Below are 15,896 nucleotides of genomic sequence, written 5' to 3'. Positions count from 1 at the left end.
TACTTGTAATAATTGAATAAATATATATTTTTAATAATATAAAAATAAAAGACCAATTAATTTAAAACTGAATGTAACTGAAAATTCAAATAAAAGTAAAAAATTAGTATTCACTAGAAGAAAATAAAAGAAATATTCACAAAAGAGAGAAATAAATTACCAGTAAATATGTGAGGAGACAATAATTTCTCACAAAACCTGAAAATGAATATAAAAATTAGGATAAGATCTAACAAATTAGAGGTAACACAATTTAAAATTTGAAGTAAAAGATTTTTCACTCCAAAAAAAATAAAAAATATGTAGAAAGAGAAAAGGAAATTACCTATAAATATAGGTGTGAGCAAATAAATGAAGATTTTATCTTCTAGAAAAGAGAACCTGATAATAATATTTAGAAAATTAGAGACAGCACAAATTATGCAAGTTAAGAGATCTGAGAATATATTTTTAGAGATTACTTGATTGACAAATGGAAGAAATCAAATGGAATAAGAAAAGGTTTAGATTATATGAATCATGTAGTCTTGATATCTTTTATACATCCATCTTAAAACACACTCGGTTGACAAAATACATCATTTTAAATTTTATATATTTTTTAATAAGTTAATGATTGGAATTTTATGTCTTAAAAATAAATAACATGTCTAATATTTGAATTCACATTTTATAGTTAAATATTCCTACAAATTTATTAATTTTTTAGTTTAATGTGATTGTATACACAATATTTTTAATTATATACTATAAATCTTAATTTTTTATATTAATCGTACAATAATTTTTTATATTTTAAATTAATAATAATTAATCAAATATATGGTTCTTTATTTTATAATAGACATTTTATCATTTTACTATAATTTTTTTGGATATTAAAATTTTAAAAAATAATTTAATTTTGAAATTTTTTATAGATTTCATTAATTTTTTTTTAAAATACAACTTTTTGAAAAAAAATACGATTTAAATTATATTTTGATCTTGAAAAATACATGTTTATGTTATTGATCGTCAAAATTAATATTTTAATTTATAAAAAACAAATTTAGAAAACTCTTAATATTTTTTAAAAAATTATAAAAAATATTTTTTAAAAAATTGAAGTTAAAAGATATAGATAGGCTTATATCTTCTTTTAATTCTTATGGATAAGAATCTATGAATTATTTTTTTAGTCAAATGTTTAATATTTTGTAATAAAAAAATATAGATCAAAAGTTGATTTTTTTTTTGGAATAACCACATATTGAAAAAAGAATACACAAATAATCACGTTTCGGAGAAAATTACGCAAATATCCATGTTTTAGAATGTTAATATGGAGGAGCCAAGTGAGATCGCGACACCACTTAAATTTTTAAAGGAGACTTCAAATGAGATGACTCTTAGGTTAGGTGCATCTGATTTTGAATTAGCGTGTGAGATGGCGCTTACTATACAATTTTGGGAAGAGGTGCCAATTGAAATGACTCCTACATGCAATCGTGTTTTCTATAAATAAAACATTTATTTCACCAACCTTGTTCATAATTTCTCACATTATCAACCTACCTACTAGCATCTGGATTTGATAAGAAGAGAATGAGAAGAGAATGTGAGAAAGTGTGAATAATGTGGGAGAAATAAGTGTTTTATTTATAGAAAACACGATTGCATGTAGGAGTCATTTCAATTGGCACCTCTTCCCAAAATTATATAGTAGGCGTCATCTCACTGCTAATTCAAAATCGCATGCACCTAGGAGTCATCTCATTTGGCGTAGGAAGTCGTGTCGCCGTCTCATTTGACTCCTCCGTCTTAACGTTTTTTGAGACATAGTTATTTGCGTAATTTTCTCCAAAACGTGGTTATTTAATAAAAAAATCTCAAAAGTAGCATTTTGATTATAAATAAAGAAATGTTATTTTCTATATAAAATGAATTTTTAGAAGTGCAAACAATTTCAAGAAGTAATATTATTTTCAAAAATATCATTACTAATTAGTTAAGAAAGCAGTTATATTAAAAATATCATAGGGGTGTTTGGTTGGGAGGTTTTGCCAAGTCACTTAGGATTGGAAATCAATATTGACTCTTTATTGGTGTTCCATGCTGTTGATAAAGAGAGATTTAATATCCGCGAATGTTTGGCAATTATCTCTCATATCAGAAGATTAATGGAAGAATTTATGAATGTCAGACTTTGTCATGTTTATAGGGAGACGAATAAATGTGCCGATGGTTTAGCTAATTTTGGTTATATTCCTCTACAGGATGTTCGTGTTTTTGCTCTAACCCCTGAGTTCTTGTTGGACCTTTTGGATGAGGATGCTAGGGGTATTTCGACCGCTAGAATCGTTCCTGTTTAGCTCTTTGTTGTTGGGCTTTTTGGCCTCTTTGTTACCAAAAAAAAATAAACTTTTAATTTTTCAACAAAGTATATTTCCTCAATTTTTAAAAAAATTCTTTCTCATATTAATGCGGATCTCGCCCAAAATATTAAGGGGTGCGATGAATATCAATCAAAATATTATAATTGAAATTTATGAGTATATATAATATGTATTTTTTGTTTTGTTTAACCAGTTTATTACTAGTAAAAACTATATAAATAAATCATTAATACCTTTAAATACTATGAATTTAATTTCTAAAGAACATTATTTAGAAAATACACTATTTATTACTACTATTTATCAAAATTCAAATTACTAATACATATCAATTTTTCTTATGTTTAATTTTGAGCAACTTTCAATTTAGACCATCGAGTCTAAATTTAATCTCATTGATTGAATTGATGACTCATTAATTTATTATATTACCATTGATATGCTAATATTAAAAAAATTAAATTTCATGACATATTATGTTGCCTTTTATTCATTTGTGATTAAAAAAAATGGCCAAATTAACATTAATATTAAAATTTTAAAATCAAACAAATAATATAATAATAATAATAATAAGGGTCATGCTAACGAGTGCCCTGGGGACACTCTTTAAGCATTCCATATAAAAAAAATATACTTTAAGTAAATTGGTTATTTCAATTTTCAATGCATTGAATACAAGTAATTTTAATAAAATAAACTTTGTTATTCCTTAAAAAAGTCGTATATTTTCATTTTTAAAATATTAAATATAAGTATTACTTACCTATTTAAACTCTTAACCAGTGCCCCTGGGGCACTCGTTAGCATTTCTCTAAACATAATAATAATAATAATAATAATAATAATAATAATAATAATAATAATAATAATAATAATAATAATAATAATAATAATAATAATAATAATTCAAGCTTATTTAACATTTATTATTATTATTATTATTATTATTATTATTATTTTTATAGTAAAAGATATTAAATTATATTAAAGTCAAAATCAATTGTTTAAAAATAATATAATGTATCATATTTTTATTCTCTTTCAATCAAACTCCATTTATTAATTGTCTCATTTTTTTTATGTGTTTCTTTATGTTTTTATGCTTTTGTTTTTCCTTTACGGTAACAAGCTACTAATATAAGAATTTTTTTTAAGTAAAAATATGAAGGGTGCCACTGTAGCCTTCAGCTCCCAAATAGATCCGCCATTGATGGATTTGGAGTTTGTACTACTTATCTGCCTTTATATTCTCAAATTTAAGGTGCGGCTAATTTTTATTTAAATATATTAAAATAATTATAATTTTAGATTTACTTTTAATAATTGAATAAATATACATTTTAAATAAAATAAAAACAAAAATTAAATTAACTTAAAATTGAATTTAATTGTAAATTCAAATAAAAGTATAAAATTAGTATTCACTAGAAGAAAATAAAAGAAATATTTATAAAAGAGAAATAAATTACCCGGAAATATGTGAGGATACTTTAATCTCTACGAAAACCTGCCTGAAAATGATGAATAAAAATTATGATAAAATCTAAAAAGTTAGAGGTAACACAAAATTAAAATATATATGAAGTAAAAAATATTACCGATAAGTATAGGTGTAAGCAAACAAATGAAGATTTTATCTTCTAGAAAAGAGAACCTGATAATAATATTTAAAAAATTAGAGACAACACAGAATTATGTAAGTTAAGAGATCTGAGAATATTTAGAGATAGATTACTTGAGAAAGTGAAGTGGAATGAGAGAAAGTTTAGAGGCCACACAAAGTTATGATAAAGATGAAGTTTAAAATGGAAGAGAATGAGAAAGAAATAGAAAAATGATTGAGCTACTTTTAGCAACGTGTCTTCCTACATACCATGCAACTTCCCACCACTTGTTAGGAAAAGGAAGGTAAGACTTTGTCATTGACTAGAAAATTATAGATGATAGTTAATGGGTATGCATCCACGGATAAATGGAATTTTGTATATTTTTTAATAAGTTAATAATTAGAATTTTATATCTTAAAAATAAATAAATAATATGTCTTATATTCAAATTCATATTCTTATAGTTAAATATCCCTACAACATCATTAATTTATTAGTTTAATGTGATTGTATATACAATATTTTTAATTATATACTACAAATGTTATTTTTTTTTATATTAATCATACAATAAATTTTTTATATTTTAAATTAATAATAATTAATCAAATATATGCATGTTCAACAATTAGTTCAAAAATCAGATAGTCCTATATAAAAGAGATTTAAATAACATATACAGTCACTACCTTTGTCTTAGCCACTTACTTAATAAATTAAATTAGATTTAGGTTTTATCAAAGTTTTACTAACTTAATCGTTTTATATTAAATATTTTTTTTTAAATAGAAAATATTTTCTCTTAAAAGGAACAATAAATAAAGTATTGGTGAAATAATCATCAAACTTAAATCATTATTAAGTATATAAGTGAAATAATATTGATGGAAAACTAAGAATGAAATTTAGTTATTTATTTATGATTAACAAATAAATAAAGTATTTGAAATCTAAATTTAAAATCACAAACCAATATTAACTTAAATTTGCAAATTAGCAAGTCAATATTGGTGACTTTTAAAAATTAAATAATTTTAACTCATAATAACTATTATGAGATCATTTCCAAAATTATCATAGTCCAAATCTTCGAGTCCTTTAGAAGTTGTTTTGTGGACTCTCACTATATATGCAGATGATATTATAATTTTCTGTAGAGGAGATCTCAAATCCTTATCTGCCATTCCAATTCGCTTAATACTTTGCATCTTGCTCGGGTCAGTTTTGCAGTAAAGCTAAGTCCATCATTTCTATTGGTGGGATGTCTAGTAGTAAACATAAATCCCTCTCTGATGTCATCGGATTCACTATGGCTGCCCCCTTCCTTTCTTATACCGTAGTGAAAAGTCACTCAGGGTCATGAGTTCGAATCCTAGCACCTATATTTTGTTTTTTATTTATTTTTAAGCCACTTTTCACAACAGTTGGAACTTCCAACCGTGGTGAAAAGTCACTCAGGGTCATGGGGAAATATAACCGTGTTTATTGAGTTTCTTCACCGTCCTTAAATAAATCTTTGCCCGCTATTTAGTGAGTACCAACGCTCAAGACACTACCATTAGTGATCCGCGCGAAACCTAAAACTTAAACGAACTTCCAACTTAGAAGAACTTCATCTTCTACCTCCATACGTCATTTTCATTTACGAAACTCTATTTCTCCACTAAATCAAGCTCGAAAATGTAGCATGTCACACTTACACATCCTTTACAATCTTTAGCTTTGTGACCTTGCTTGCCCCACTTAAAGCATTTCGCTTCAGCACCTGTGCACTCAGAAGCACGATGACCTTCAACACCATACCTGTAGCACCTAATTGAAATTAGAGTTCATCCCCTACTCGACTTCCTGTCATAACCAACTTTCTGTTTCCTTTTATCAGCATAAGGATTTTCTCTGAATTAGTCTTTCCCTTTCTTATCATTCATAGACTTATAGTGAGCAACACTCTCTCTATAATCCTTATCATAGATCTTAATCTTGTTAACCAACTCAACAAAATGTGAAATATGTTGATAACTAATAGCCTTCTTAATCTCAAGTCTCAAATCATTCACAAACTTTAGACACTTAGACCTCTCAGCATTAGCAGTGTTGTAATAAGGACAATACTTAATTAACTCCTGAAATCTTGCAGCATACTAAGTCACACTTCCATTACCCTGCTTCAGCTCAAGAAACTCAAACTCTTTCTTTCCACGCACATCTTCTGGAAAATAGTTCTCCAGAAATGCATCACAAAAAAAGAGCCCAAGTAACCTCAATTCCTTCTTCATCGAACCTCTGAACAGTGTTACCCCACCAATTCTCAGCTTTCTTCTCAAGCATATGAGTACCAAATTGCACCTTCTGCGCATCCATACAATTCATAACCCGAAAGATCTTCTCAATCTCCTTCAGACATGCTTGTGCCTTGTCAGGTTCATGCTCTCTCTCAAAGATATAGGTGGATTGTTCCTCTGGAAATTCCCCATAGCACGGAACTCATCCTCCTCTATGTTACCAGCAGTCACATTCAGAGCCTGCCCAATAGCACCAGCCAACATCGTCAATGCCTCGGCAATAACATCATCATTCCTTCCTGCAACCATAGTTTTAACAACCAATAAGCCACAATCTGACGTGGATTAGCATATACCGATTATGTTACAAACACAAATCAAATACAAAAGAAAAATAAACATGTTAATAACCTGGCCAACTGGCCGACTATGCTCTGATACCACTAATGTAACACCATTTAAACCCCACGAAAAATATAACGCATAATCAGAGTAAATTAACATGCATATCAAAAGAGGGTGTCACGTGTATTGAAAAACTAAACACAAATATACCATGTATACGTCTGGCCATGTTCACAACACAGATTGAAATTCATATTTCACATGCACATCACAACGGAATAATAATTCATTTCAAAACATTATCAATAATGAAATATCATAATAGAAAGTCATCCATAAACGCATTAGGCACCAAAGGCCAATCATCACAAAATCTCAAATACACCAAAATATAAAAGAGAGTATAAGAAACATCTCCCATAATAAACATGAGTTCAAATGTTTCCTCGTATTACATAACCAGAGCATGACTCACTACCTAGAATAAAAATAAGTAAGGAACAAGCTCCATGACTAATCCTTGCAAGCCAAATGCCACTACTCCTCGGTACTTGAGCGATGTCGTACAAAACATCATTTCAACAAAAGTGTGAGAATTTATATCATTATAGAAATATATAATAATAAGTAATGCATAACAACATTCATCAATCGAATTCAACACATTACATACATTCATGTATTCAACAATTTTAAATACAATTAACATGTTTTACATATACAACATAGCTCAACAAATCAAGATACCAAAGTAATCAATCACAATTACCATCAATGTATCATTCACACAATTATCACATAAGCACACTAAAATAGCATTTCACATTGACACATGTGACTCAAATTCGAATCAATGCAATATGCATGTGGTACCAATTGTTATCTTTAGCGGTATCACCGCGTTCATCTCCAAGACAAATAACCATCAAAAATAAGTTCATCCCCTAAGCTTCAAACCCATCTCCAAGGTTTGGCACCAGTCACTAATTTTCACGAAACTAACGAACATTGCCTCTTCACACAAAATGATGCATGTGCAAATACCAACAATTATATGCAATTAAGACCATCTCCAAATCTTAATCATACAAGCATATATTAGACCATTCATCACATATGAATTACCACACCATTTTGCACAAACATACATATATCGTGTTATCAATCACATATGAAACACCTTCATAACACTCATCAAATCAACATATCATAATTAACATGTAGCAAACAAAGCTAAACAATGTTAATCCCAACCAATTGCAATTCACAACATACATATACCCTAAATTCAAGTATTATGTTCATACAAAGAAATGCCTCAAAAGCTAACCAAATATATTTAGAAAATTCAAGAAAATTCATGAAAATTCATGATAAATAAATATCATACAAGATCTAGTTCAATTCATAAAAATCTAAAATTTCACATAGCAGACCACGCTAAGCCCGCTCATGAAAAAGCAGAAAAATGTGTTACAGAACAGTTCTGTTTTCCCACGATTTTGCTTCCACAAAACACATCAAAACAACCATAGTTCATGGATTAAAAGCATAATAACATGTATTCAGCATATAACATCAATTACTGACATCAAATCATGATTCAATCATCAATTTCATGGATTCCACATCAAAACCTAACATTTCAAAACCTAGAAATTGGAATTCTCAAATCCTACACATGTTACTACCCATTACATACATCATATACCCCATAATAATATGAAAAACTCACTCTTACCTACGATGAAGTTCTCTTCTAGGGTTGGCCCTTATCTTTCCTTCCTTTATCTTCTTTCTCCCAACTTTCTATTTTCTCTTGTTTTGTTAAACCCTTACTAATATAATTTTTTCACTAATGGGCTTACTAACTCATACCCCCACCTATACTCTTTCTAACATTATTATTAGGCCCAATTACTCATTCTATTATTTTCACACCCAATAACCCAACCCACATAACATATTTGTTCACAAAATCACACAATTTAATTAATTACTATATCATATAATAATTAATAAAATAAATAAATAATAAAATAACTAGTAAATAAAACCAGGGTGTTACACAAGGTCTACATCAATACTTGAATCATTAGAGGTCTATCCCTGATCATCTGATGTCAATAGGAATTTCAGATGACTTTTCCGTGATTGAAAGAATTTTCTCCTCTAAAGTAGTGGGGTCCCTTGTGTAACTCCCTGAATTTAATTAATTATTTAATTAAATTAATCAAGGATTTATTCGTTGGAATTAGTCGATGTCGGAATTTATCGGTATTATTCTAAAGGCGTAATTGAATTAATGTGTTGATTTGAGCAGTTAAGTTGTGGTCGGATTAGTCGGAGAAATACATTTGCGAGTTAGTATTATTTGCGTTATGGATCGATTGTAGTTCTGGAATATTATTGGAAATAATATTCGTTATGCTATGTGATTATTTATTTATGTGTGTTATTTGGCTTAATTGATTAATTAGAGGAATATTATGAATTGGGCCTAAGTGGAAGAAATATAATACAATGGATGAGTTATGGGTTAAGCCCATTAGTGAGATAGTAAAGGTTAGGGTTTTAGAGAGTTAGTCTCATAACATATTTTGGAGAAAGAAGAGAAAGAAGGGAAGAAAGAGGAAAGCTATGGCATGAAGAGGAAGGACTCCATTGAAGAAGGTGAAGCTTTTGCTAAGTTAAGGGTGGGATTCTTACTATCTAAGGGTTTGCATGATGATGGGTATGGTAGAGATTAGACTTCATAATTGAATATCCATGTTTGTGTGAGAATTGCAATCTTGATGTTGTTGATGAATGATTTGTGGAGAATTTGGTGGAATTGATAGAGGTTTATATCATGGGGTAATGTTGTGTATATGATTGTGTATGATCTCTATTTCTCTCAATTTCATAAGTTTATAAAATGTAAGGGTTTAGTAGATTTCATGAGATTTTGTGATTTATTCATGTTCAATGTGTGGTATGAATGACCCATGGTTAAAAGCATGTTTAGGAACCTTATATGTGTGCTAAATTGCTGTCAATTGATGTGTAAATTGTATGAGGGTTAATAGTTATTGTATGAGGTGAATGGGGAAGGAAAATGGTGATTTATGGTAAATGGCAACCTCTTATCCAATTTGGAAACATAATGCCATTGTAGTTCTCAATGATGAGCCTACTCAAGTTGCTATTTGGTTGAAGAGCCTCCAAGACAGACACATTGCCTTCAACTATTAAACCATCCATATCTTCTCTTCCGTCATCGAATGTCATATGTATTTCTTCTAAATACTTCTTATCTTTCATAACGCTTGTTGCAGCATCTGAAAGATCAATGACATTACCCAATCCTTTAATATGAATTGTTCCATGAAGATGGTTTAGTTTCTCCAACTCCTTAATATCAGATCCATTCTTCTCTTCCACTATAAAATAAGGCAAGGCCTGGAGATTTCTTAGACTTCCTATATGCTTCGACATCTTCTTTATATAATAGGGAAGTTCCAGATGACGTAAATTGACCAGTTTTGAAAATTTTGAAGGGAGCTCGGTCAATTCATAACAGTCACGCAACAAGAGTGTTTGCAAATTATACAACATACAAATGGTATCAGGCAAGCTAGTAATCTTAGTGTAAGAAAGGTCTAGATAACGCAAAAGCTTTAAATTGCTTACTGTATCAACTAGTTCCGAGATGACACAATATCTAAATGATAACATCCGCAAACACTTTAGTTTTGAAAACAGATCATGTTGCACATTGTTGTTTATCGATATAGCTCCATTGCCTTTCAGTGTTAGACTACGTAGTCCCTTAAGCTTACAAACTGACTCTAGTAATTTATCAACACAGTTTAATTGAGGAGAGCACCGAATGTGACGTGTCCTTTCAAGGATACCTTCCACCCTAGCACCTTCTATTTGCATACAAAACTCTCCTGAAATTGAGTTTGCTAATTCTTTCACAAAAAATTTCATTCCCCACTTCTTCTTCGCTTTTTTCTGTTCCGTAACACTTTAACAAACCTTCTTCCATCCAACACCTGATTAATTCACCTTTGTCAAAGGAATAACCTTTAGGAAATATAGAGCAATACGCAAAACAACGCTTTTGATTGGATGGGAGTTTATGGTAACTCAATCTTAGAACTGGGTTAATGTTGTTTTCCCTATCTGATAAACGCCACATATCAGTCTCCAATATCTTCATCCATTCATGTTGAGAGAAATTTTTCCGCAAAAGTTGGCCCAATGTTTTCACAGCTAAAGGCAACCCTCCGCACTTGTCCACTATTTTCGCTCCAATAGATTCAAGATTTGGATATTCACATGCATTCTTGCCAAGAAACGCATGTGCCACAAATAAACTCCAACAATCTCTTCTTTGCAGTTGATGTAAATCAAATATATTGGTGGAATTCAGGACATTTGCTACCTCCTTGTCACGTGTTGTCACAATAATCTTACTTCCAGAAGATCCATGATTAAATGGAAGAAGTAACTGCTCCCAACATTCCGCATTTTTGTTCCAGATATCGTCCAAAACAAGCAAGTATTTTTTGCCTGTTAATACATGTTGCAGTCTTTGTTGGAGTAAATTGAAAATATGTTCATCGTCTAGTGAAGAATTAAATGACTTGATAATTGCTTTGAATTCATCGTCTGCAGAAGAATGAAATGACTGTAGAATTGCTTTGGTGAGTCCAACAACATCAAAAGATTCTGAAACATAAACCCATGCTTTAAGTTCAAAATGTTCCTCAATCCTACTTTCATTGTACACAAGCTTAGCAAAGGTGGTCTTGCCCATCCCACCAAGACCCACAATGCTGGATACTGGTGTACGGTTGCCTCCGCCATTATTTGAAAGTAAAATTTGATCATTTCATCTTTGTCATTATCTCTACCATATATGTCTGATCCACCCAGCAAACATGAAGTTGGCAATCCTTCTACAGGTTTCAAACTGACACCAACTTCATTACGAGCACAAGTTCCATTTTTCAATTCCAACACATCTTTTTGCTCAGCAAGATGTTTTAGACTCTTTATCATTTCTTTGATCCGCGATTCAAACGGATTAATAAAAGCTGAAACATAGCTGAAAAAGTTATTGCTAGTAGAAGGTTGAGACTCGAGTCTCATCTTCTTCAACGGTGCATCAGTGGCAATCTCATCTAAGAGTTGGTCAGCCTCGTACATAGCATGTTTAACATAACCAAGCCACTTCTTGACGTTTTGGATTTGGTATTGTTTAATCTCTGCATCATCTAACACTTGGTTGATAGAATCGAGTGTAGACTCAAGTTCCTCTACCAACTTATCAAGTTTTCCTCTACGGATATAGTCTGTGAAATTACTTGAAGGCAACCTATCAAAAATCATTTGAAAGAAAGACGAAAGAAAAGCTCCAGTAATATGTTCTGCCATGACTTATCTGTAATACAAAATAAAGAAATCTGAGAGATGAGTGTGATGCACAATATTGAGATTAAGAGGCTCTCTGCAGTAAATTATGGTTATGTAGCAATAATATTTTCTTTGAATAATTCACTTGAAACATGAATAAATATTAGTCAAGAGTAAAAAACTATTAAACACTAATTAAATGTTACACATGAATAGTCCTTTGTTTTAAAAGGTGAATTCGACTCTAAAAGTGAATTCAACTTTGGTGACCAGGGTCAAAGGATTCTGGTCACCAGAGTTAGAATCAGGGTCAATTACCCATCAAAGAAATTCTCACATTGATCATTCTTCTATATTTCTTCTTTAGGAAAATAGATAATAATGGTTGGCTCAATTATAAAGAAGTTTCGGCGATGCGAAGAAGACTTAACTCAATTAACAAAAATCTATTCAAATATTATTTACCTAAAGTGTCAACAAATCATTTAAATTGAAGTAGAAAATTATTCACTAAAAAAGTATAAAAGAAGATTTACAAAGAAAGAAAGATATTATCTGTAAGTGTAGTGTGAGTAAACAACATAAGATTATGATCTCTTCATGAAACAGAACCTGAGAATGAATGTATAAATAAGAGTAAGATATAGAAAATTAGAAGCAACACAAAATCTAAATCTAAAATAGAAAATGAATCACTAAAAGAAAGTATATAAAACATCTACAAAAAGAGAAAGATATTACCTATAAGTATACATCTGAGTAAACAAATTGAGATTATGAAAAGAGGATCTGAGAGTGAATATTTGAGTAGAATTTCGAAAATTAGATCTAATATCAAATGAGAAGGACTAGTTGACTCCGAGAGAGCGTTGAAGAAACAAACTGAAGATAAGATATCTTAAAAGAGACAAGGTTTTGAGACCGTACAATAAAGGATCAACTATCAATCAACTATCTACCAGACTTCCTAAAATATCTTTTATTATTTTTAAATTTACAAAGCATAAATGTCAAAATAGTCTATTCATAATCAACCTATTTTTTCAACCTTCCCATCATTTCTCATGTTGCCACATGTAAATAAACCAATGGACAATTCAATAATTCTCGCAACATATATTTTCTTTTCACTAAAACCATCATACACCACCCTCTCATTTCAACACACTTCCACTTCACTTATAAATAGTTTTTATCTCTTTTCACTAAAATCAATTCATTAAAATTATTGTGGTTTGAATTTTACAATGAATTTTTTTTTTTAAACATTAAAATTTCCCTACAATTGAATTTAAATTATTATTATTATTATTATTATTATTATTATTCATTTTACAATTAAATAATTTATTTTAAATTTATATTTAAATAGATTTTACACTACATAAAATCATTTTTATTTATTTATTATTAATAAATATATTAATTAATATATTTTTAAAATTTAGACAAAATTTTTATATTAAAATATCAAAATTTCTCTTTTCTCACAAATCATTGTCAGTTAAATTTTTTTTTCTCACACCTATTTTAATTTAATTAACATTTGTCTTTATTGGAGACACAAAATTTATATTTTTAAAGGTCAAACTATTTTCTTTTTCTCACGGGCCACTATCAACAAAATATATATTTTATTTTAATAACAATTTACCTTTATTTAAAACACAATATCTTTTTTTTAATTAACAATTGCCTTTATTTGTGACACGAAATTTTTATTTTCGATTTGCAGCTATATATTTTATTTTAATAGAGATTTACCTTTATTTAAAACACAAAATTCTTATTTTCAAATGTCAAAATTTTTTATTTTTCTCATGGGGCATTATCAGCAAAATATCTTTTTTTAATTAACAATTACCTTTATTTGAGATACGAAATTTTTATTTCAATTTGCAGCTAAATATACATAAACATAACTCTCAATTTACAATATATATAGAGAGAGAAAGTCCTCCCGCTCTCTAGATTTCTTCCCCCTTTCTAACCCTAATCTGTGTTTTTCCCCCCTCTTCTCAATGAATTTCCAGGACCTCTTTCCTGAAGCGGTTTCAAAATCTGCCCCTGTTCCTTCCACAACATGCCCGGAACCAAACCAAATTCGCAAAAAGAAATCCTTTGTGGAAGCTATCGGCAATGTTTGCGACATTCCAACAAACCAACTTCCTGTTCCGTGTGTGAAAGGAGATAGATTATCCATCATGATTCCAGAAGACGAATATATCTTGGGTCTGGAATCTTGTAAACATAACTTACATGGAAGAATACTTTGGCCAAAAGGTTCCACTCCCATCACTGTGCAACAGCTCAAATCTAAGCTCCAAGAGTTATGGACTTCACTACCAAAATGGGGGGTAACGTCGCTTGGTAAGGGATACTATGAATTCTCTTTCTCTAGCCTGGAAGATGTGCGCCGAGTTCGATCATCACCAGCGTGGAATCTGAATCCAGGAATCCTCAAGCTTTTCCCTTGGTCAAAAGATTTTGTTCGAACAAATATGAAACAAAGCTCCGCTCAGGTTTGGGTTCGAATTCACGGATTAGCGCAGGAATACTGGAGGCCTAAAATTCTGTTCACAATTGCCAGCAGCATCGGGACGCCTATATGCATCGATTCATCTTCTAATAAACCTCTGCTTGAACGCCCATTTGGACATTTTGTTCGGGTTCTGGTAGATATAGATCTCTTGAAGGATTTGCGCGACAAAATACTGGTCGAAAGGGCTGGTTTCGCATTCTTTGTGGACCTAGAATATGAGAAACTCCCTGACTTTTGCAGTTTCTGTAAGATTATGGGACACACCGTCTACACCTGCAGAAGGAAACAAAACGCTGCTGAACATCAACCTAAATCCAAAAACACAGACCAAAACAACAACTCATTACAAACTAAACCGGCTTCTCGTGGTAAAGAAATCATCATTGATCAAACACCTCCTGATAGAGGACAAACGAGTGGAACTTTTAAAGCTGTTGAAACAAGCAAAGTGGTTCAGACATCTTCTACGGCTTTGGACACACCAGCATCGATAGAGAGAAATTCACAGGAAATCATACACATACCAAATGTTAACAACAATCAAAGAGGGAATCACAACACTGTCCTTACTCCCATAGCAGAGATCGAAGAACACAGTTTAACAGATAAAATGACGCAATAGCTGATTCTCAAGAAGGCCGCTGTAATCAACCATTTGGATGATAACAGTTCTGACTCCGAATTTGTAGAAGAAACACAATTAGAATCTTTGAAAAACACTGCCAATAAATTTCTCACAGAATCTTGGGGAAACCTAGCTGATCGAGTGGAAAAGGAAGGATCTTCGGAGGAGGAAGACGAAAACTTTACAAAAGTGGTTACTAAAGCTAAAAAGAAAAAGAGTAGAAGAAAAACAAACACAAAGGAAGTTTCAAGCACCAGATCAAAAGCTGGTTCTGGAAAAATTCCTCAATGATTTGCCTTTTTTGGAACATCAGGGGAATCGCTAACTCCCCCTCAAAGTTAGCATTGAAAAATCTTATTATCAATCATAGGCCTGATTTTTGTTTTATAGCAGAACCATGGATGTCCCATACTATTTTCCCTCAATCTTTTTGGAACAGACTCAACATGAGGCTGTTTGCAGTAAACTCTAGAGATTCTCTCCTTCCTAACCTTTGGTGCATTTGCAGCAAGAGTCTTGACCCCCAAATTCACAGCATATCTGCTCAGCATGTTGCTTTTACCTACATCTACAACAACAAAACTATCGGTATTACGGCTATTTACGCCTCCACTTGTCATATCAAAAGAAGAACTCTTTGGAATGATCTCTCCTACCTCAATTCAAACTCTTTACCGTGGTGCTGCATTGGCGATTTCAACTCCATCC

At 30.8% G+C, this 15,896-nt stretch overlaps 3 protein-coding genes and 1 pseudogene across 7 annotated transcripts in view; 1 reads left to right on the top strand and 3 right to left on the bottom strand.

Annotated features, from left to right (window-relative positions):
* Nucleotides 1–4,218, bottom strand: part of LOC131593367 (putative disease resistance RPP13-like protein 1) — a 43,628-nt gene extending 39,410 nt beyond the window's left edge. For 4 of the 5 annotated variants that reach the window (XR_009280930.1, XM_058865842.1, XM_058865846.1 and 1 more), the window contains exons 1-5: nt 4,117–4,218; nt 3,980–4,035; nt 3,851–3,892; nt 326–381; nt 161–198 (exon numbers count right to left, since the gene is read on the bottom strand). The gene's annotated coding sequence lies outside the window, so the exon portion shown is untranslated. The remainder of the gene's footprint in view (nt 1–160; nt 199–325; nt 382–3,850; nt 3,893–3,979; nt 4,036–4,116) is intronic. The other variant, XM_058865843.1, reaches the window with a different exon arrangement.
* A 1,671-nt stretch (nt 4,219–5,889) lies between these two features.
* LOC131659775 (uncharacterized) lies at nt 5,890–6,579 on the bottom strand. Its single transcript, XM_058928919.1, has 3 exons — nt 6,391–6,579; nt 6,248–6,337; nt 5,890–6,111 (listed from the first exon to the last, which is right to left on the bottom strand). The coding sequence occupies exons 1-3, from the start codon at nt 6,577–6,579 to the stop codon at nt 5,890–5,892; spliced, it is 501 nt and encodes a 166-aa protein (XP_058784902.1).
* Nucleotides 6,580–9,720: 3,141 nt separating this feature from the next.
* Nucleotides 9,721–12,087, bottom strand: LOC131659774 (putative disease resistance RPP13-like protein 1; annotated as a pseudogene).
* Nucleotides 12,088–14,042: 1,955 nt separating this feature from the next.
* LOC131659773 (uncharacterized) lies at nt 14,043–15,185 on the top strand. The gene has a single exon (XM_058928918.1). The coding sequence runs from the start codon at nt 14,043–14,045 to the stop codon at nt 15,183–15,185; it is 1,143 nt and encodes a 380-aa protein (XP_058784901.1).
* The last annotated feature ends 711 nt before the right edge of the window (nt 15,186–15,896 follow it).

Source organism: Vicia villosa, linkage group LG3, assembly GCF_029867415.1.
Source record: "Vicia villosa cultivar HV-30 ecotype Madison, WI linkage group LG3, Vvil1.0, whole genome shotgun sequence".
Lineage (NCBI taxonomy): Eukaryota > Viridiplantae > Streptophyta > Magnoliopsida > Fabales > Fabaceae > Vicia > Vicia villosa.
The sequence above is the reverse complement of the archived record's forward strand: the minus strand, read 5'-3'. Positions and strand labels throughout refer to the sequence as shown.

Bases quoted from the DNA above. Each gene is read 5' to 3' on its own strand.
- LOC131659775 (XM_058928919.1), bottom strand. From the start codon at position 6,579: ATGGTTGCAGGAAGGAATGATGATGTTATTGCCGAGGCATTGACGATG. The intron at 6,338-6,390 runs GTCTGAAGGAGA...ATGGATGCGCAG, and splicing joins ACCTGACAAGGCACAAGCAT to AAGGTGCAATTTGGTACTCA. The intron at 6,112-6,247 runs GTTACTTGGGCT...GCAAGATTTCAG, and splicing joins TCGATGAAGAAGGAATTGAG to GAGTTAATTAAGTATTGTCC.
- LOC131659773 (XM_058928918.1), top strand. From the start codon at position 14,043: ATGAATTTCCAGGACCTCTTTCCTGAAGCGGTTTCAAAATCTGCCCCT.